We start from the raw sequence: 20610 nt of genomic DNA, 5'->3' as shown, positions 1-20610 counted from the left end.
GGAGCCACTCACCTCCACCCGAGTCAAAGTTGGGGGTTCCGTGCAGGATGACGAAATGCAGGAACAGGGGCGAAGCATTCATCTTCACCGTTCCTGACAGGAGCCCACTGAGAAACTGCACATACCTGCAAAGGGCAGCAGCTTAGAGCTCCCACGACAGCTCGGAGCGCGGGTGGGGTCGGGGGGAAAGGAGGAAACGCGCCTGCTTTTCCGGGAGTTTCGGGAGGACCCACCCTAACCGCTCACAGCAAGGAGGGGTGTCTGCACGCCAGGGCTTGGCCCACGCCCTGCAGAGTACGGCTAAGCCCACAACCCCACCGAGAGTCTCTGGGCCTCCCACACTGATGTGGCCAGTGATCTGGAAGCACAAGCAAAGGTGCCTCCTGGGCGTGAGCCCCCACACATGACGCCTCCTGCTCTGCACCCCAAGTGCAGGTGGCATCACCTCTGTCCATGGAAAGCGGAGCCGGGCAGGGCTAGACCCTGGGACTGTCACAGTCCCCTACCCAGAATGGGAAAGCAAGAGACCTGTAGTCACGTGAGCGTGCTCTCTGAACCAAACTACATCAAGGTAACTCAGTCTAACTCGCAGTCCCACCCACTGCACTCTCTGCTCACACTAGGAAACCTACAGAAGGCTGGAGTCCACACGATGAGCCCACAGGAAGCCTGTGGATGCCCCATCTCACTGTGAGGCTCCCCCGCCGCCTGAGCCACCCCGCCCTCCTGTCTTCCATCTCCTCTGCGCCCTTCCTCCTCACCGCCCATCTCAGCGGCAGGATGAGCATGTCCGCGGTGTTCTGGGAGACCTCTTCTCTCGCAATACCACGCACAGCCTTGTATGCCATGCTGACACCCGCACCCTGCGTGGGTGCTTGACACTAGAGAGAAGAGTCCACCCGAGAAGTGCTTCCTCTCTGGTTTCTCCCAAGGCACAAAGTGGTAGGGTCCACCTACCCAAGAGGCCACAGACCCGCCAACCTCGCAGATGCTGCCCGGCCCTCAGCCCCTCTCTCTAGCCATTGTGCATGATTCCTGAGCAAACGCAAACCCCGCGACATCCAACATCTCTGTACATCTCTAACGCCTTCACAGAGCCACGCAGGCGCAGGAAGGAAGCAGTCACTGAATCACCAGGCCGTGTGGCCAGCACAATTTCCTCCATACCCTGCAGCCAGCTCACTCTAGTCCACTCCCCACAGAGCAGGGACATCCCCCACACAAACACCCTAGGACCGAATGCTACTCAGGATCAGCCCACTTAGGTTAAAAAAATTCTGGTTTTCTCTACCTGTATCACTGAGAATAATGACCTCAAGGTCCATCCATGTTGTTGCAGATGGCAGAATTTCATTATATTTTGTGGCTGAGTAACACTCCATCGTACATTTTTACCACATACTCTTTATTCATTCACCCATTGAAGGATATCTAAATTGTTTCCACATCTTGGCTATTGTGAATAAGAAACACGGGACTGCAGAGATCTCTTCGAGAGTTTGTCTTCATTTCCTTCAGAAATATACCAAGAAGTGGAATTGCTGAATCATATGGTAGTTCTATTTTTAATTTTTTGAGGAACCTCCACACTCGTTTCAATAGTGGCTGCACCAGTTTACATTCTCACCAACAGTGCACAAAGCTCCCTTTTTTCCACATTCTCGTAAACACTTGTTTTTTCTTGTCTTTTGACCACTGCCTATTCTAATAAGTGTGAGGTAATATCTCCCTGTGGTATAATATCACTCATATATGGAATCTAAAAAAGCCACACATACAAAAACAGAGTAAAATGGTAGTTACCAGGGGTTGGGGCTTTGGGGACAGGACAGAATTTCTAAAGGGTACAAACTTACAATGAGCAGTAAATATGCTCTAGAAATATAGTGCACAGTATGGTAAGTATGGGCTTCCCCAGTGCTTAGCCATAAAGAATCCGCCTGCAATGCAGGAGACGCAAGAGACGTGGGTTCCCTGGAGGAGGGCATGGCAACTCACTCCAATATTCTTGCTTGGAGAATCCCATGGACAGAGAAGCCTAGTGAGCCACAGTCCGTGGGGTCACAAAAGATTTGGACACAACTGAAGCGACAGAATACCAGCATGAGCACAGTAAATATAGACACTGTATTATAATTATCAAACTTGCTAAGAGATAGAACTTAATTATTCCAACCACTAAAAATAGAGTATAATTATGTAATATGACAGAGGTGCTAATTATGGCTACAATAGCAATCATACTACAATATATGAATGCACCAAACTATCATGTCATACAACTTAGGACTTCCCTGGTGGTGCAGTGGTTAAGAATCCACCTGCCAATGCAGAGGACATGGGTTCGATCCCTGGTCCCAGAAGAGTCCACATGCCACAGGGCAACTAAGCCTGTGTGTCACAACTATTGAAGCCCTTGCACTGCAACAAAGAGTAGTTCCCATTTGCTGCAACCAGAGGAAGCTTGCACAAAGCAATAAAGATTCCACTCAGTCAAAAAATAAAATGAACAGGTTGTCACAGACTACCAGGCTGAGCTCCTTGGAGGGGTGGGATGGAGTTTCAAGAGGGTGGGGACATGTGCATACCTATGGCTGATTCATGTTGATAAATGGCAGAAACCAACACAATATTGTAAAGCAATTACCCTCCAATTAAAAACAATTTTCAAAATAAATTTTTAAAAAATTTAAAAAAACCTTAAATTTACACAATGTCATTTGTCAAGTACATCTAAATTTTTAAAAATATCTAATTTACACCAGCAATTCAGATGCAGTCCATTATCTCAAGCAGCTGAATTTGCATACAAAGCAAACTGAACAAGAGGAAATATCCAATAAATTTTAAAAATAAAGTTTAAAAACTCTACTTAAAAGCCATCCTTTTAGAAAAAAAAAAAAGCTAGCTTCAACCTAGGTGCCCTTGATGGTGTTCACATTTTCCTGGTGGCAAATCGCTCTTCCCTTTCCGAAGAGGACAAAACCTCCCTCACCCAAGCCACAGAGACCAGATGGAAGCCCTGGGGGTCCTGAGGCCAGGAAGCCAGGCCATGGCTGCAGGGCTCTGACCACCAGATGGCTCCACAGGCTTTCTCATTTTATCTTCTACCTGAACAACAGATGCCTTGATTCCACTGTGGGCAGACACGGGAATGTTCAGGTGACCTGTGCACCAGTATCTAATCACCTAAATGCCATGCACTGCAGATTTCTGGGTTCTCCGGCCCCCTGCTTGTAAGCCTACGAAAAGGGATGATGAACTGGGGTTGGGAATCCCTGCCCACTCTGGACAGCAGTCTCCCCTCCTCCAGTGCTGGGCAGCCCTGGTCACCCCACAACCCGCTGCCTTGGCCTTGTCAGCGGCCCAGCCGGTGTGTTTACTCCATGGGCACCTGGCCGTTTGCTCAGCCTGCACTGACCACTCCAGGCAAGATGGCCCTTCAGTCTGGACATCTCAGGGATCCACCAGAGCACAGACCAGGCATCACGGAAGGCAGGGGGTGGTCAGTTTCTGTTTCACTTTTTCTTCTTGGTTGTACTGGAAGCTCGTTGCTACGCGCAGGCTTTCTCTAGTTGCGGTGAGCAGGGGCTACTCTTCATTGCGGTGCGTGGGCTTCTCACTGTGGTGGTCTCTCCTGTTGCAGAGCACAGGCTCTAGGCTCAGGGGCTTTAATACCACACAGGCTCAGCAGTTGCGGCTCACGGGCTCTAGAGCATGGGCTCAGCAGTTGCGGCACACGGGCTCTCTAACGGTGGCACGTGGGCTCTGCTGCCCCGCAGCATGTGGGATCTTCCCAGACCAGGGATTAAACCGGTTTCCCTGCATTGGCAGGTGAATTTTCATCCTCTGCACCCCCAGGGAGGTCCCCGTTTCACTTTCTGATGCAAACATGGAAGGTCCTCCCCTTGCACTGACACAGCCTGGCCAGCACTGCCGCCCAGTGGCCAGAAGGAGCGTGAGAAGATGCTTCTTTGAGGAGCGGTGTCAATATCCCCAGAGAAGTAGGAGCTGGAAGACCAGGGCTCACACTCACATGGGGTTAGAGACAGAGGGGAGGAAGGCGATCCCGGACACCTGCCCTTCTGACCAGTTCATCGTGGAACCACTGCAATCAAGCTCTTGGTCTACAGTTCTCATCTGCCCTTTATAAAAATCTGCTTTATATGGATTCATCGGTAAATTAAAGACAAAAATATTGTACAATGCAACTTACTCCTTCCTTCACATGCTTTCTTAATAAGGAAATAACACAAAATTATTTTGTATTTCAGGGTATTTTCTATTAGTTAGTGCTACTTTCCAGCAATTTTACTGCCTAACTTTGTGGAGCTGAAGTCATTTTTGGTTACTTGTTCATAGGATACAGTACAGCTTTTGATACAAGTTCTAGATTTTATGATATTGCAAAAGTTAGCATACCGTTTGTTAGCAGCCTGACTGCCATCAGAATGGCCTTTGAAGAAAACCTGACACCAACTCATGTCACTATCTACCTCCTAAGAGAGGGACAGGTGACAAGGGTCATTTGTACATTTATTTTTGTAAAGTGTATGGACAGCGTGGGGATGGCACCCTTGTCTGCTCCCCCCAGCCGTGGCTGACGGCCGACGTAAATGAGCTAATGTAAGCCCAGGGGCCTCGCCTGTCACCCCAGCCCGCCACCCGGAACCCAGGCAGGTCGACACGGCCCAGGGGGACGGCACAGGCTCCTTGCCCTTCTCGGGGGCCTTCCTCCAGGCAACCCTCATTGGCAAACCTGAAACTCCAGATCCCACAGTGACTGTGGTCTCAGTCCAGGGAGGCACTCTTGGTTGTGTGTGATAGGACACACGACACCATAAATCAAGCAAATCTCCTCTCTATGCATCACCAATTACTGTGTGTGGTGTGGGAAGCAAAGAAAACCTTTTATAGTAAAATGAATTTTTCATGAGTTTTTCTTCAGGGTGGCCTCATCCTGCTGTCCCAGAACTCTTTCATCAGTCTCTTAGATGAGCGGCTGAGAAGCTCCGCTCTAGGCCACCTGAGTGTGACCTGGAAAAAAGAGGACTGTGGGGTTTTTGTGGTTGTTGTTCAGTCCTAAGTCGTGTCCAACTCTTTGCAACCCCATGGACTGCAGCACGCCAGGCTTCCCTGTCCTCCACCTCCCAGAGTTTCCTCAAACTCATGTCCACTGAGTCAATGATGCCATCCAACCATCTCATCCTCTGTTGGCCCCTTCTCTTGCCCTCAATCTTTCCCAGCATCAGGGTCATTTCCAGTGAGTCAGCTCTTTGCATCGGGGGGCCAAAGTATTGGAGCTTCAGCTTCAGCATCAGTCCTTCCAATGAATATTCAGGACTGATTTCCTTTAGGATGGACTGGTTTAATCTCCTGGCTGTTCAAGGGACTTAAGTATCAAAGAATGGTGCAATGTTGGGGAACTTTTCCAGCTATTAGAAACACCTAGGAATCCAATCTTGCTTTCTGCAGGCCCAGACTTCTGGCTTCTCTTCCTCTACCTCATGGGACACGGGAACAACCCTCACCCAGGACCTCCGGGGTATCTCTTTTCCCCTAACTCTCAGGAGAGATTTGCTGTCCCAAAGAAAGAGCCAGTCACCAGTTATTCTTCCCCCTAAACAAACCCAAAGTGATGGGACTCACTCCTAACTCCTTCACAGAAGGAAAGGAAAAGGGGAGAAGAAAAGGAGGTCAGAAAATTTCATCATTTAAGTCATCACTTCCATGATGCTGTTGATAACTAAGGCTGTAGGAGGTTTTTCTTTAATTACTTGTCAAAGTGAAAGGGCCTCCAAGGTCACGGGTGCCTCTCTGAAGCAGAAGGTTCATCACCCCCCAGAAGGTCACCTGGGGGTGAACCCAAGCTGCTCCTGAGGCTTGCTCAAGGCGAAAGGTGCAAGGAGAGATAAGTGCTCTTGCCTGAGGAATTCTGCTGGAAGCAAGCAACCTCCAACAGCCACTGCTGGCCAGGCTGCCACAGGTCAACTGCTCCATGGTTTTTAGGAGCGAGGCACAAAGTGACTGAGAATCCGCCAAATGGGCCTCCAGCCTCTCCAGCTCATAAACCCATTATTTTCTTAATTTATTTTTTAATTGAAGGATAATAGTTTTACAGTTTGTTTTCTGTCAAACATCAACAAGAATCAGCCACAGGTGCACCCGTGTCCCCTCCCTCCCGAACCTCCCTCCCATCTCCCTCCCCATCCCACCCTTCTAGATGGTCACAAAGCCCCTGTCTGAGTTCCCTAAGTCATAGAGCAAGTTCCCATTGGCCATCTATTTTACACATGGTATTGTAAGTTTCCAGGTTACTCTCTATATACATTTCACCCTCTCCCTCCCCCTGCCCCTATGTCCATAAGTCTGTACTCTAATTAATTAATCCATTCTCATCCCGAGATTGCTTTTGAAAAGGTTTCTTGAGCTCAGTCCTAAAATAGCCTGCAGAGCTCCCCCTCGGGCTTTGGGACCACAGTGATGATCCCATCATCTGTCCCCATATGAGCGGTCACTGCACGTCCTCTGGGTCTCAAATACTCCTCCAGACGTACCTATTCTTTCACTCAGTCATTAACCTGCTCCGTTACGAGGCGGCAAGCATCTTCTGAGGCAGGTGCTGTCAGATAAGATCCCCTATTCTGAGGGAGCAGGAAGATCAGCCTCGAAATGCTAGGCTTAACCCACACCACCCCGATCCATGTCAATACTACAGCTTTTGCTGTGCAATCATGCGGGAGAACCACGGGCAAGTTAAAGTGAGAAGATACTTCCCTTTTTCCACACTCCTTCAATGCTATTAAAAAGCTGCAGCAGAAACATCGCATGATATCCCTTATATTACTATGTGGAATCTGAAAAGGCTTGATACAAATGAACTTATTTACAAAACAGAAACAGATGCACAGACTTAGAGAATGAACTTACAGGTTGCCGGGGTGTGGAGGGGTAGGGAGGATAGGGGAAAGGATAGTTAGGGAGTTTGGGATGGACAGGTACACACTGCTTATTTAAAATGGATAACCCATAAGGACCTATGGTACAGCACAGGGAACTCTGCTCAATGCTATGTGGCAGCCTGGATGGGAGGGGAGTTTGGGGGAGAACAGACACATGCCTATGCATCGATGAGTCCCTTTGCTGTCGACCTGAAACTATTGTAACATCGTTAAATTAGCTATGCTGTGCTGTGCTTAGGCATTCAGTTGTGTCCGACTCTTTGTGACTCCATGAACTGTAGACCACCAGGCTTCTCTGTCCATGGAGGTTCTCTAGGCAAGAATACTAGAGTGGGTTGCCATGCTCTCCTCCAGGGGATCTTCCCAACCCAGGAATTGAACTGGGGTCTCCCTCACTGCAGGCAGATTCTCTACCAGTTGAGCTACCAGGGAAGCCCAAATTAGCTATACTCCAATACAAAATAAACATTTTTTTTTAAAGCTGCAGTAAGTAATAAGAATAAAAAGAAGAAAATAGGGCAAATATCCTTCCCTGGTGTGTGCTGAGTTTTGAGGTGGGTCACCCCCTGTTTTCCCTCACATCTCACACAGAGACTCACATGAATGTAACCATTCTGGAAACTGCTCAACCAAGAAACGACACTTAATGGTTCAAAATAGATCAAGGGGCTGTTTAACTGTTAATACTAATAAAATGCTGGCTTTTCCAAGGCAACTCACACGCCCTATGGGGCCTTTGCTCAGAGCAGGGCACAGCCAGGCTCCATCCCACCATCCCACATCCACAACACACTCTGGTCTGAGCACAAACAGACCTGCCATGGGAACACCCAGAACAAAGCAGGCAGTGCCTCTGGTGACCCCTGAAATCCCTTTCCCAGGTGGAAATACCTCAAGTCGGCTCTGGACAAAAACCCCCTGTGCCCCTGCCCCCTGGATGGAATGATGCTTCCAGTCCTCCCAAGTCCACTGGCCCAGCCCTCTGGCCCTGGCGGGAAGAGATGCGAGGGGCAGGAAATCCGTCTTGGTGATGGCCTTGGCAGTTCTTGAGCAAATGCCCTGCCATTTGCTTTGAAGTAAAAACACAGTGTTCTTGGCTCCATGTCCCCATCCGCAGAGGAAGTAGGTCTGGAAGACGTGGCTGAGGCCCCTCTCAGGCCATGCACCTGACCCTCCTCCGGTTCTTCTCCACCTGGGCCTGGTGACAGCGTGGATTCACCTGGGGGCCGGCAGCCAGAGTATCCGCTCCCCAGGGTCCCGCCGCAGCATGTGCCAGGGGCCATGCCAAGCAGGAGACAAGGGGACATGGGCCTGAGACCAAGGAGAAGGAATCCTGGGCCTCTGAAGCTGGCCAACTAGGAACCTGAGTGTGTCGACAGCTTTTTTGGCAATAAGCTGCTTTCACTGGCTTCCTACCACGCACAGCCCCTCTGTTTACAAGGGCTGTGCCAGAGACCACTTGGCCTGCAAAGCCCAGCACATCTACCATCCAGCCCCTTACAGACACAGTTCACAGACCCCTAGTCAGGAGAAAGAAACCAGATCCAACCAGCACCAACAACAGCTGGGAGTGCAGGAGACTTGATGGCCAAGCGTGTGGGGAGGGAGCCCTGAGACCACACCGGAGTTAGCCAGGGTGAGGGGCTCCCTGCATCCCCACGCAGGGTGGCTTGTCACTCACCACTGGACACCAACAATCCCTGCCTCCTAATCATGGCTGGTCAGGGGGGTGTATCTTCCGTCCCTACATTTTTAAATGTACGATCTCGTTCCACTTTTCCCTCTGGCTGTGGGACAGATACATACCGTTTCTGGGATGGCTGCATTAAAGCTGCAAGTTTATCATCATAAAACTTCTTCATTGCAAATCTGTCAAGGGCCTGGTCAGCACTGGGGAAGCAGAGACAGAGAGAGATTTAACTCCATGGCCACGGCTGGGTGGGAGGTGGGGAGTAACAAGGGACAGGCCCTGAGGATGTTCTGAGTAGCTGGCACCCACTAAGAGCTCCATTTTGCTACATCCCCTCCTCGGGCACACCCACTTTAGCATCTCTTCTCAGGCCTCATCTCCTCCAAGAAGATGTTCCGGGCCAAGTGGAAGCCAGGCCTGAAGTCCCCCGCTGAAATAGTAGCACCTGATCCTAGCATGTGGCACTTTCTGTGCCGCATGTACAACACAGAATAATCACAGGATACTATCCTGACAGGATAAGCACCCACCTGCCATTGCTCGCAGGTGGGCACAGGCCTGGTGTCCTAACTACCTAGACAACCATTGAAGATAACAACTTTGTCTAAATAACGGACGGGTTGGTGGGGCTGCACAAAAGCAAGGGTCACTTAAGCACAGCATGTTTAACATATCAGGTGCACGTGTTTTTTAGAGTGAAAAGTATAATCACATATTCACCTATACATTTTTAAGTGTTCCCTTTTCTGGAATTCACTTGTTTTATTAAATGCTGACAATGCATTTTGGTCACTGTTTATGTTCAGCGTTAATATCACTGCTTAGTGACTCAGTCATGTTCAATTCTTTGCAACCCATGGACTGCAGCCCATGAGGGTCCTCTGTCCATGGGATTCTCCAGGTAAGAATACTGGAGTGGGTAGCCATTCCCTTCTCCAGGGGCTCTTCCTAACCCAGGGATTGAACCTGGGTCTCCTGCATTGCAGGCAGATCCTTTACCATCTGAGCCACCAGGGAAGCTCGTTAATATCGGTACCAGTGTTCATAATATTAGCACTGACTCTATCTTTATGAACTCTTATCTTCCTAGTGCTGGTACCAGAATGTTTTTCTTACTTCACTTTGTGACTTGAAAGTGTCTGTTTTGATCTGGACACAGTATGTGACAAAAGCCTTCAAAAATCCCTACGATTACACTATTTGTGGGAATACTATCTAAGGGGAAAATAGAAATAGTAGAAATGATCAAAGATGCAATGATGAGAATTTGTTATCAGGGCATACTTCAGTGTACAAAGTCATTAGAAAGAAGCAACTGAAACTCTAAAGAAAAACTGCAAACAACCTGGATAGGCAATAGTGGTAAATGCTTAAACACATAATATTCTATTCATCAAGTAGCAAACTATGCAGCCGCCAATGAGGAAAGTGTTAATTCAGAAAGCCGTGTTACAAAAGTCTTGGTAGTGTCACTTCACTCTAGCGAAGAGCACTTAATACGATCTTATCTACTAGTACCAGCAGGATTAACATCAGCCCATACCAGCACTGATGCTGCAGTGCCTTTCATGCAACAACACATGGAATTGTCAACAAAACCCTGTGAGGAACAGCCATCAGCCCTGCTTCCCAGGTGAGGACCCCGAAGTTTAGATCCTTTCCTGTGAATTGCCTAACACATGCAGCTGAGACACACTTTAGTTATTCAGAAAAAAGTGGGGCATTTAGAGAGAGTATCAGTGATAAGCTTATAGTGAAAAAAAGCCCAGTCTCCACGCTCTCCAAAAATGCCAGGACTGTCCATGGCACATGAAACTCTGGTTCCAGACAAAGCTGTGCTGTTGTGGGCACAAATGTGAGGTGGCCTCTGTCCAGAGTCCGCCAGGTGAAATCTGCTCTCTGACCAGAGGGATGTGACGTGAACGGGAATCTCAATTTGCCTGGCACACACACACAAGTGCTTATTATCACCAAGAAAGGATCTGACTTTCACTGGAGGGTTGGATTTCCTGCCTGGCAGGCATGAGCTCTCCAATTTGTTTCCACAGAAAACATCTGGAAAGTCAAATTTCATTCCTTAATGCTAGAAAGGAAAGGGTTTATCGACTAATATGAATAGGCTTATATTTCCTCAGAATGGAGTAGTTCATACTTCACAAAGTAGCCATTGAACAGAGCGGGCCAACGCAGATGCAACACCCAGAAAGAACGATGTTTCTGAACTGGATCTCAGTGTGAGTGGAGACGTGTGCTCGGGGTGCCTCTGGGTTTACCAATGTACCCAGCGCCAGGAGGGCTGGCATGCAGCTAGGGCCTCACTCACGGGCCTCACAGTGCCTGTCCTCCCCAGTGGACGGGACCCACCTCCTGCGGGCAGCAACCCCATGCCCATGGCAGCACCTCCTGAGAACCGGACCAGACCTGGCTTCCTGCTCATAAGTCATGAGATCCTGAGCAGTCTTAAGTCCGCCAAGTCTCAGTTTCCTCATCTGTGAAATGGGAGCGATGACTACTCCCTCCTGGATTACTTGGGAGGATTGAGCAAGAAAAACGAAATATGCAAAGTGTTTCCCAGAGACCCAGTGCATGTAAACCACAGCGGCCGTGGCCGTCGCCATGGATATGTGCAGAATGTGAGGTGTCCAGTGAGAAGCACTGCTTTGGTTTTACTAATGGTAATGTCTGTCCCCATCAGCCTTGTCACAGATTGACAGTGCACTCGCTTTATCGGTGAGGCCTCCCTGAAGTTTTCAATGTGAATCATACATAGCTGCTCACTGAGCGTACACCCTCAGCTGCAGCTGGGTTTCTAGGCACCAGGGACACGAGCCTTGGTCTCCAAGTCAGCTCCGAGGGGTCCGCCTCCTGCCCACCCAGCCTCAAAGCATCCCAACGCCCACAGCAGCGAGGACACTTTCCTCCTACCTGGCCGAGACATTGGTGAAGTGCATGTAAGATGATATGACCACGCCGATGCGTCCCTTTCCACCCTGCAGGAGATGGAAGAGAGGTCATTAGAACAGGAAAGCACTGCTTCCTTCACAGGATGGCAAAGAGCCTGCTTTGACAGGGAAGCCAGCATTACCCTCCTCTGGTCCCTGTTCTGAGGGACGGCAGCACCCAGCTCAGCAGAGAACACACACGTGGGGTACTAACAGCAGGAGCAGGTGCTAACCAGGCCATCTGAGGACACGCCCGAGGTCAGGTCTGCACAGAGGTGGCCAGTCAGTTCCTCATTTCCCAGTGAGGCCAGAAAAAAACTGTTGGGTGGAAGCCATTAGTGTGACTTAATCACCCAAGTGAGAGAGACCCGCATGCCCCACTTATAAGCTGAGGGCTTTGAGGTCTACACACAGAGCCCAGAGAAGTCCAGAAGACTAGGACAGCCAATCTCAGGGTGCTGCCGCATCACAGCATCCTGGGCACCACCCACCCAGCCCTGCGCTGTCACAGAGGACGCCCCTCCGAAGCAGCTTTATGGAAAATGCATCACTCAGTCCATAACCACAGACACGCACTGCCCAGACAAGGCAACCCAGCAGGACCTCAGACCAACATCACCGACAGAAGGTTCTGAACGCACCGCAGCTCTGTGATGGGACCACCTCAACCAGAACCGTGGACTGCTACCTTCCGAAACACACTGTCACGACCCAGGACAGCGATCAGCAAACCACAGCCCACCAGCCACTTCCCACCATCTGTGTCCCTTGGAGTTAAAAGCTGTCTTATCATTTCTAAACAGTTGAAGAAAAATCAAAAGAACAGTATTTCAATGACACACGAAAATCATTTCAAGTTCAAATGTCAGTGTCCACAAATAAATGTGACTGGGATACAGCTACGCCTGCTAGTTTCGGTGCATCTGGGGTGATTTCAGTGGCAGGTGGGAGTAGTCTGTGGGGCCCCAAAGCCTGGAGAGCCCTGTTTAGGTTCTCTCAAGAAGAGTCAACATCCCGTGATCTGGAATCACATGGGCCACAACGGCTGCGTCACCAACACACAGATCCTTCATCTATTCTTAAAAAGGAACGATAAAGGAAATTCAGGTCAAAATCCCGGTGTGTGACTATCCCCTAGGAGGGTTTTCCTCTCTGTCTCGTGAGCATTGAGTGCATGCCTCAGAGACTCAGTGCAGACACACCATCGGTCCTGAACCCTAGCACCTGTAGTTATAACTACGCAGTTACGATATGTTTCTTATATAAATTCACCAGCAGGGAACAACATCTCCATCAAGTCAGGCACATGGAGGACTTCACTGCCACCGTCTCTAATGCTGCTCATTATGGACAGGAAGTCTTTAAGCACAAGCTACATTCTTTAGGGCCTGAACAGCTTTCATCTGTTCTTAAGAGAAATCACTGATGACAAAAGTCCCAGTGAGTATCCTCCACCAACAACTTAAGATGAAACAATATGGACGGGGTGAAACTGTCCAGAAGAACCACAGGCTGTTTCTACTCAAAACTAGCGTGGGTAGGGTGAGGACGAGCATACACAGACACCACCCTGGGAATCCAGCAGGGAGATGGGGTCACACAGTCTGGTCCTTATCTGCCCTCCCCAGGCCAGGATGCCATTCCTGGCACTCGTGGGCAGGAAGAGCCCATTCTGCAGGGCTGGCAGGTTTAGGGGAAAGTCAGCAGTCTCAGCCCCACAGCAACCACGGTGAATTTCTCTTGAAGTCAACATCTGTAAATTCAAATTAAGAGGGCTTCTCTCTCATGGCATGTTTCCTGGATCATCGCCGGAAGGGTTCACAGGCCACCAGAATAGGACAAGAGATGAGCAAATGGTTTCCAAGAAGTTTCAACATGTTCCCGGTTAATCCCACTACCAAGACTTCTCCCAAAAGGCAAGCGTAGTTTAGGAAAAGGATGTTTTAAGGGACTCTATGTGGTAAGTTCATCACTTGTGGCCCAGACATTATAAATAGTTTTATAATTCAGTCCATTAAAAAAGTGAACTGTTGAAATGGAATGATGGTTGAAGGGGGTGCACCTCAAGGTCTAGGAGCCAGAATCCTTGGGAGACACAGCTGGCAGCAGGTCTGGGTGCCCCAGGTGGGCATTTCTCCCCAGCGCTGAGCACTGCAGTGCTCTGGGCGGTTCAGAAACCACTGCTTCACAGGCCTGTGAAGGGAGCTTGGGCAAAAGACGCCCATCAGCAGTATCCTCACATGTAAAAATCAACAGGCCACACCCAGTGAAAAATACAGAGCTCGTTTTAATTGCCAAGAATTGTTTAAAAAAGAAAAAAAAAAGAGTCTCTTTCTTTGTTTTAAGCTTGCATCAAAATACAAATATGGAGAGAAGCACCTTAACATAACATAATCCTTGAATAAAAGTTCTAGTTAACTTAATTTATTTGAGAACTAATGGGGCTCCCTGGCTGTTTGTGGGAGAATGTAAGCAAATCTGACGTGAGAATAAGCAGCAGAAGCAGAGAGTGGCAAACACCGTGTGTGCACCCAGAGGCTCTCCCTCTCAGCCAAGTGACCATCGAATTCACCGTGTGGGAGCTCTGAACACTGTCAGCCGCTGTCTGCCCTCCTCATTCAGTACCCTTGCAGGAAACTCACCTGGAAAGTCTGATAACTCAAAAGGAAGGTTCTTTTACGCTAAGGTCCATAATGCAAAGGGCTTTTGTACAGCTTTTGAGTATGAAAAGTCTGAAGGAAGAAATATTTTCAAGGAGGAAATGTCTATATTTTCGAAACGTCCTGATGGTGTAAAGTGTACAGAGCAGGGGGCAGACCCCTTCTTCTGGGATGGAGCCCCACCCCTCGCACCCCCACCTCTCTCAGAGCATTCCTGCCACATGCTGGGTGAGCTCAGGTGTCTGGCAAAACGCATCAGATTTGAGGAATCCAGGGTAGTGCAGGAAGAGGCTACGAACAAGCCAAGGCAGTTGAGAAACCGGAGAAGTAAGAGGAGAGGCAGTTCCAGGAGGTCGGAGAAGGGTGCCTAGCAGGTCAGGAAGCCAGGACAAGGTGCTGACATCCCCGCGGCCACCCTGTGAGCGTGGACATGTCACGTCCACCCCACCAGGCTGGCCTGCTCGGAAAGGACCATATGACTCTGCCGTAGCATCCTGCCCACAGTCTCATGCCAATCAACTGGCATCACTCAGGTGGCACAGAGTCCAATGCTGTACGCCTTAACAGTGCCCTTTGCTTTTTAAACAGGAGCTCTCCGTGAAAAACAAAAAACGCATGAAAATGAAAGGATTACCTCCCAGGGGCCCCCACCTTAGCATCACCATGTACAACTGTGCATTTAGGAACCTCAATCCTATACATTCTGAAGCCAGACTCCAGGAGGCTGGATAACTATTTCCCTCCCCTCAGGATACGTATGAAAACCTAATCACAAACCCCTAAAGAAGCAGGCAATCAGAGTGAAGAGGTAGTCCCCCTGGGCCCCCGGATGGGTGCTCACCCTGCAGTGAATGACGACCACGTGTTGGGGGTCACTGTTCAGCCAGGCCTCCTGCGCCTTGCAGATCGTGCACACCTTATCCAGGGGTGGTGCGTGCAGCTCCGGCCAGCCCACGTCCAGAATCTACGGGAAAAGAGAGGAGGCTTCCTGGTGTCCATCTCCAAGAAGCCCTATGAAGCCATCTCAAGACCTTTTTTTTTTTAAATTTAGCAAAATATTTCATTTTATAATACAGAACAACGTTGTGTGTTCCTTTTCTAAAACTTAGTGGAACCGCGGCTCCTTTACTGGAAAGAAAAATATGAAGGATTATATTTTCCCCATGAGACTTCAACTCCCTGGTCTTATCTGCTTTTGTGCAGCTGGAATGACAATTCTAGAAAGGGCTTTCAGGAGCTGCTAATGGTGCATGGCTCATGGGGAGAGGCCCAGGCCTGGCAAGATCTGAAACAGGAGTTCTTGGCATGAGCTGCTGCCAAAATTCCTCTCTTCAGACTCAAATCGCAGTTTGGGAAAATGCGGTGAGCCATTCCCCCACACAAGGGGAGATAACTATGGGGAGGGAGATGCCTATCACACGTGACACTCCTCAAAAGAGAGGAATGTGCCCAGGAGGGAGGGAGGAGGCCTTCAAACCTTGGTTACAATTCAGGAACAAAGAAAGTCTGTGCCCCAAAACACACACTCTGAGCCACTTGACACACACCCCCACCTCTAAGTCTGCGGGCCATGTAAGGCTGTTATTTTTGCTTTCCTTTCCTTTTTTAAGAAGGGAGGGGAGGCAGAGCTCTGTCTTATTATAAAAGCAATAGAAATTATGTATTGATGGAAAAATTCAGAAAAATGCTGGAAGCAGGCAAAGGCACACACCCATTCAGCCATGCAGAGTGATCAGCTGTATCAGTGATCAGCTGATTCATCATTCTGATGAATCCCTTATTCTTCTTCTATGTAGTTGAAATACTATCATACATAAATTCTATTTAGCATAGCTAAAATACTATCATACATATTCTGCCCTTGTTAATGAGCAATAAAACAGGCAATTTACCATACTATTTTCTTATCCTAATGGCTTCAAAATACTCCAACATATGAAATACAGTATGTGTGTATATATATATCATATATACCACAGCTTACACTTACACAGTCTTAAAAATTCCCCCCTAAATCTGTTATTAAAAAGAATAATATATGGAAGGGGAGAGCGTGCTGTACAGAGGGGGCAGGAAGGAGGTAAAAATGTCTGGATTTGATTATGGTGGTGGTGACGTAAATCTACATAGAATGAGATGGCAGAGAACCGCGCGTGTGCGCGCGCGCGCGCGCGCACACACACACACACACACACACACCTGTTACATGTAAACCCAGTGGAAGTTGCACACAGTCTGTGGGTTGTATCAACGTCAACTTCCTGCCATCAGTATTTTACTACAAGTCATGCAAGACAGTACTACTGGGGACAGCTGGGTCAGGGGTGTGTGGGATCACCCTGTATTATTTTTAGAATTTCCTGTGACGTTATAACTACTTCAAACTAAAAAATTTTAAGAAAAAAATAAGCCATGAATGTGAACAGTTCCTAATAGCCCTCATTAAGTCATATTCCACAGAGACTTGCTACATACCTTTTTGCATGAGCAGGATAAGCATCACAGACATTTAACAAAACTCAGAACATACAAAGGGCTAAGGTCCTACCTTTGGGTTAAGCTTTGTAAGGTCATATCTCTTTTCCGAGAGGTTTAACACCTACAAAGGGGAAATAAGAAGCTATTAGACTAATCATTGTCCTCAGACCAAAGGGAACAACTGCATTCTCACAGGCTCTTTGCCTTCGAGATTTGGCAGATTATGAAAAAGACTGAAATGTATAGATATGTAATCGTCATGGGATGAAAAACAAAACAGATAATAAGGACAGTCACCTCTTAGCGGCTCAGATGGTAAAGCATCTGCCTATAATGCAAGAGACTCAGGTGGGATCCCTGGATCAGGAAGATTCCCTGGAAAAGGGAATGGCAACCCACTCCAGTATTCTTGCCCGGAGACTCCCATGGACAGAGGAGCCTGGTGGGCTACAGTCCATGGGGTCATACGGAGTCGGACACGACTGAGCGACTAACACTTCTGAGGACAGCATACACGTCCTACAGGACTGGCCTTGGCTCCTCAGAAGAACAAGGTACGGGGTGGAGCGCCCTGGGCCTGCAGGGGGCCTGGTCTCAGGAAGCCCCAGCCCAGAGCCCCAGGCTCACAGAGAAACAGAGCTGTCTGTGGAACCTGATCACACCTCAGGCAAAGGAAAAACTAAGGACAGTGTAGGAGCAGAAGGGGCTCCACATGCTTCTCTCTTCAGAGATAGACGCTAAAGAGACCTGAGAGGAAGCGTGCTCCAGGGATGGGGTCCACAGCTCCTTTACCCCAGAACTAGCTGCACCCTGGACCATGGGCTCCATTAAAACCTGCCTCAGAGAGCCAACACCTGTGGCCTGACCAGACAGCTGTGTGTATGTGTTGGCGGCAGGCGGGGGCAGTGATCGGCCTCCACATGTGCTTGTCAGAGCACATAGTTCAGATGTGCAGTGGGGAAGAACTGCGTCCACCCCAGGGTTCTCAACTCAGGCTCCATGGAAGACACACACACCTTTCCTCCCACTTTTCAAAAAGGTCCTTATCCTCGAATGAGGTGAGGACCCACACCCTCACCATTTTGCAAGGTGAACTCAGGCTCTGACAAGGCACCACCACTGTGAGTGGAACTGCCCCAGCCCCCAGCCCCCAGCCCCCTGATCCCAGGCCTCAGGTCCCAGGCCCTCGGTGAGCAGCGAGCGGGGGAGGAGGGAGGAGGCACCCCATTCCCTGGGCTGGGTGTCAGGAGGAGGAGACCATTCCTGCAGCTGTGATCAAGGATCGGGTGGGACGATCTCATGGGCTGGACCCCACCTTCCCTGCCTGTCATCAGGCCATGCTGAGGACAGTGGGAAAGCCACTGGCTGGGCAGGGGCTGCTGGAAGCCACTGGGCAGTCACCTCCCTCTATCTGCCTCCAGGGCCACCCGCCCAGCCGTTTAGACATCTGAAGAGACCGATAAGGATGACAATAACTGCCTTGTCAGTTTAGGGTAAAGATTAGCTGCCTTATGGAGATAAAGAGGGCTTCTAGCAGCAGGTCTGGAGGGGAGGAGGAGCTGTCATCTAACTCAAATAGTGGAAGACAGAGCCACAGAGCCACCTGCCGGACCAGGGCCTCGGGAACAAGAAAGGGTAGGTGGAGAAAGAGGACGTTCAGGAAGACTGGTCCTCTTCATCCTCCTCAACTGGCCAGGTAGCTCAGTTGATTAGAGTGAGGTGCTAATGACGCCAAGGTCATGGGTTCGATCCCTGTATGGGCCAGAAACAGTGGACTTCCCTGGTAGCTCAGCTGGTAAAGAATCCACCTGCAATGCGGGAGACCCCGGTTTGATCCCTGGGTTGGGAAGATTCCCTGGAGGAGGGCATGGCAACCCACTCTTGCCTAGAGAATGCCCAGGGACAGAGGAACCTGATGGCTACAGTCCATGGGGTCGCAAAGAATCAGACACAACTGAGTGACTAAGCACCGCACAGCACCTTCCTCAGACCTGTGCTCCGTTCAACAACCTCACGTCTGTTTGAAAGGGAGCTGGGGTGGAAGATAGTTCTGGATGCCCACCCTCCAGTCCCGGATTCACTTCAGAGGCAGGGGTGCTAACCCCAGCAGCAGGGAAGGAAGCTGGCGGTCCTCGGGGTGCACATGGGCCACGACCTGGGGTGGCTGCGCTTCCACGAGGAGCCCAGACGCTCCACTGCACAGCGGGCTACGTGGCAGGACAGCCTCCCTGTGGCGGGCCCCCTCCCCGCACCACCGTCTGTGAAGCCAGCTGCAGAGGAACCGGCCTGTATTCCTACCCGCAGGCTCCTCAGTCCCCACACATGGACACCTTAGCTCATCAAGTTTCAGCAAACTCAGCGCCCCCCAGTCCCCCATCCCCGCCGGCGTCCCCTGGCCATCCTCAGGCTCAAGGTCCCCCCATCTCACAGTCCCCACCCTCAGGGTCCCTCGCCTCCCTCATGCTCAGTGTCCCCCACTCACCAAGTAGTTGTCCCCATGCTTGGAGCGCAGCATGCGCGTCACCTCCTGCAGGCTGTGCAGGTAAGACTCCTCGGAGCAGCCCGCGGGGAAGGACACGGCGATGATGCGCTCGGTGATGTAGGTGAGATCCAGCTCGCGGCCGTCCTCCATGGCGGGGCTCAGCCCTGCAGGCCTGGGAGACACACAGGCGGCTGTCAGGAAAGGGGCCAAGTGCCAGGAGGGACATGTGCTCACTGTTCACATCTAGACCTGATGACAGGCTTCTGGGAATTTACTGATTCTCATCACAGGAGGGCACAAAGCTAAACTTCCTTAATGGTTATGACCGGGGCACTACTAGCTACAATCGGGGAACACACTGAGGCGCCTGGTAGGGGGCAGGCCTGATGGTAAGCCAGCAGAGAGAGGGCCTCCATGGGCGGGCACGAGTTCAGAGAGCCCAGATCTTGGAAGGAGAGGCATTCCTTACTCTGAGTGTCAAGTCAGGTGTAGGCAGCAGGGAGGAAGCCCATGAGACAGATGGATGGCAGAGCAAGAGGCCAAGGCTGGGAGACATCAACAAGTGCCTAGTCACATCTGTAGGCCCCATCCTGGGGGAGATGTGGAGGCCTGCTACCCAGGGAGGAGGCTGGCCTGTCCTGCAGAGAGGAGGAGCTGGGAGGGAATTCCAGCAGCTGGGAGGCAAGGGATGGTGTCTATATGAGAAGAGCTGTGTGCTGGCTCTGCTGAGACTGCACCTGGGTTAACCTGGAGGGCAGGCATCAGGTATCAGGAGGATGGGGTCTGGAAGAGGATAAAAACGCCATGCAATGAAGCCAGCAGAGGGGAGGACTTAGTGAGGGCCACTGGGTGGGGACAGCCTGCAGCCTGGTGAGCCCAGGATAATGCTTCCAGCACGCAGCATCCAGGCTCTGCTTCCTCATCACTAGGACTGTGCAATGGGGACCACAGGCCCCAGAGCCCCTCCCAGGAAGAGCCTTCTAGGGCTGCAGGTGCTGTCAGGAATAGAAAGTGAAAAATCCAGGTGAGAGGTGATGGGGTCAACCTCAAAGACAGGTGAATCCATGGAGTGGTGCAGGACAGTCACGGGAGTGTGGTTTTAATCTATCAAATCCCCCACCACCAGCTTTAGGGGCTCATAGCTATTGTTTGGGTACTACTCCTATTACATGAGTCTCTCTCCTAATTCTGAAAAAAATTCAAAAGTATACTAAATAGTTTAAACAAACTTCTAAGTATTCATCATCCAATTTCAAAATGGACACACAGACATACTCCCTGCTACCCCCTTCCCCACTGTGATTGCCCTGAAAAAACCCAAGATATTATATGTCACTTCTATAAGTAATTTTGCATTTATTTCTAAAAGACAAAGATATGTTTAGAAATATCTACA

The 20610-nt window shown here is 50.0% G+C and overlaps 1 protein-coding gene across 7 annotated transcripts in view; it reads right to left on the bottom strand.

The window, feature by feature from the left end:
• The window catches only part of TNS3 (tensin 3), a 220506-nt gene that overhangs the window by 98373 nt on the left and 101523 nt on the right, over positions 1-20610 (bottom strand). For 6 of the 7 annotated variants that reach the window (XM_043872501.1, XM_043872497.1, XM_043872499.1 and 3 more), the window contains 6 exons: positions 19215-19386; positions 16803-16853; positions 15096-15218; positions 11578-11642; positions 8769-8852; positions 13-125 (listed from right to left, as the gene is read on the bottom strand). In XM_043872501.1, coding sequence (XP_043728436.1) covers positions 13-125; positions 8769-8852; positions 11578-11642; positions 15096-15218; positions 16803-16853; positions 19215-19364 — 586 coding nt within the window. In that variant the 5' untranslated portion in view covers positions 19365-19386. Of the gene's footprint in view, positions 1-12; positions 126-957; positions 1615-8768; positions 8853-11577; positions 11643-15095; positions 15219-16802; positions 16854-19214; positions 19387-20610 lie in introns of those variants that run through there. The other variant, XM_043872502.1, reaches the window with a different exon arrangement.

This window comes from Cervus elaphus, chromosome 18, assembly GCF_910594005.1.
Source record: "Cervus elaphus chromosome 18, mCerEla1.1, whole genome shotgun sequence".
In the NCBI taxonomy this organism is placed as follows: domain Eukaryota; kingdom Metazoa; phylum Chordata; class Mammalia; order Artiodactyla; family Cervidae; genus Cervus; species Cervus elaphus.
The sequence above is the reverse complement of the archived record's forward strand: the minus strand, read 5'-3'. Positions and strand labels throughout refer to the sequence as shown.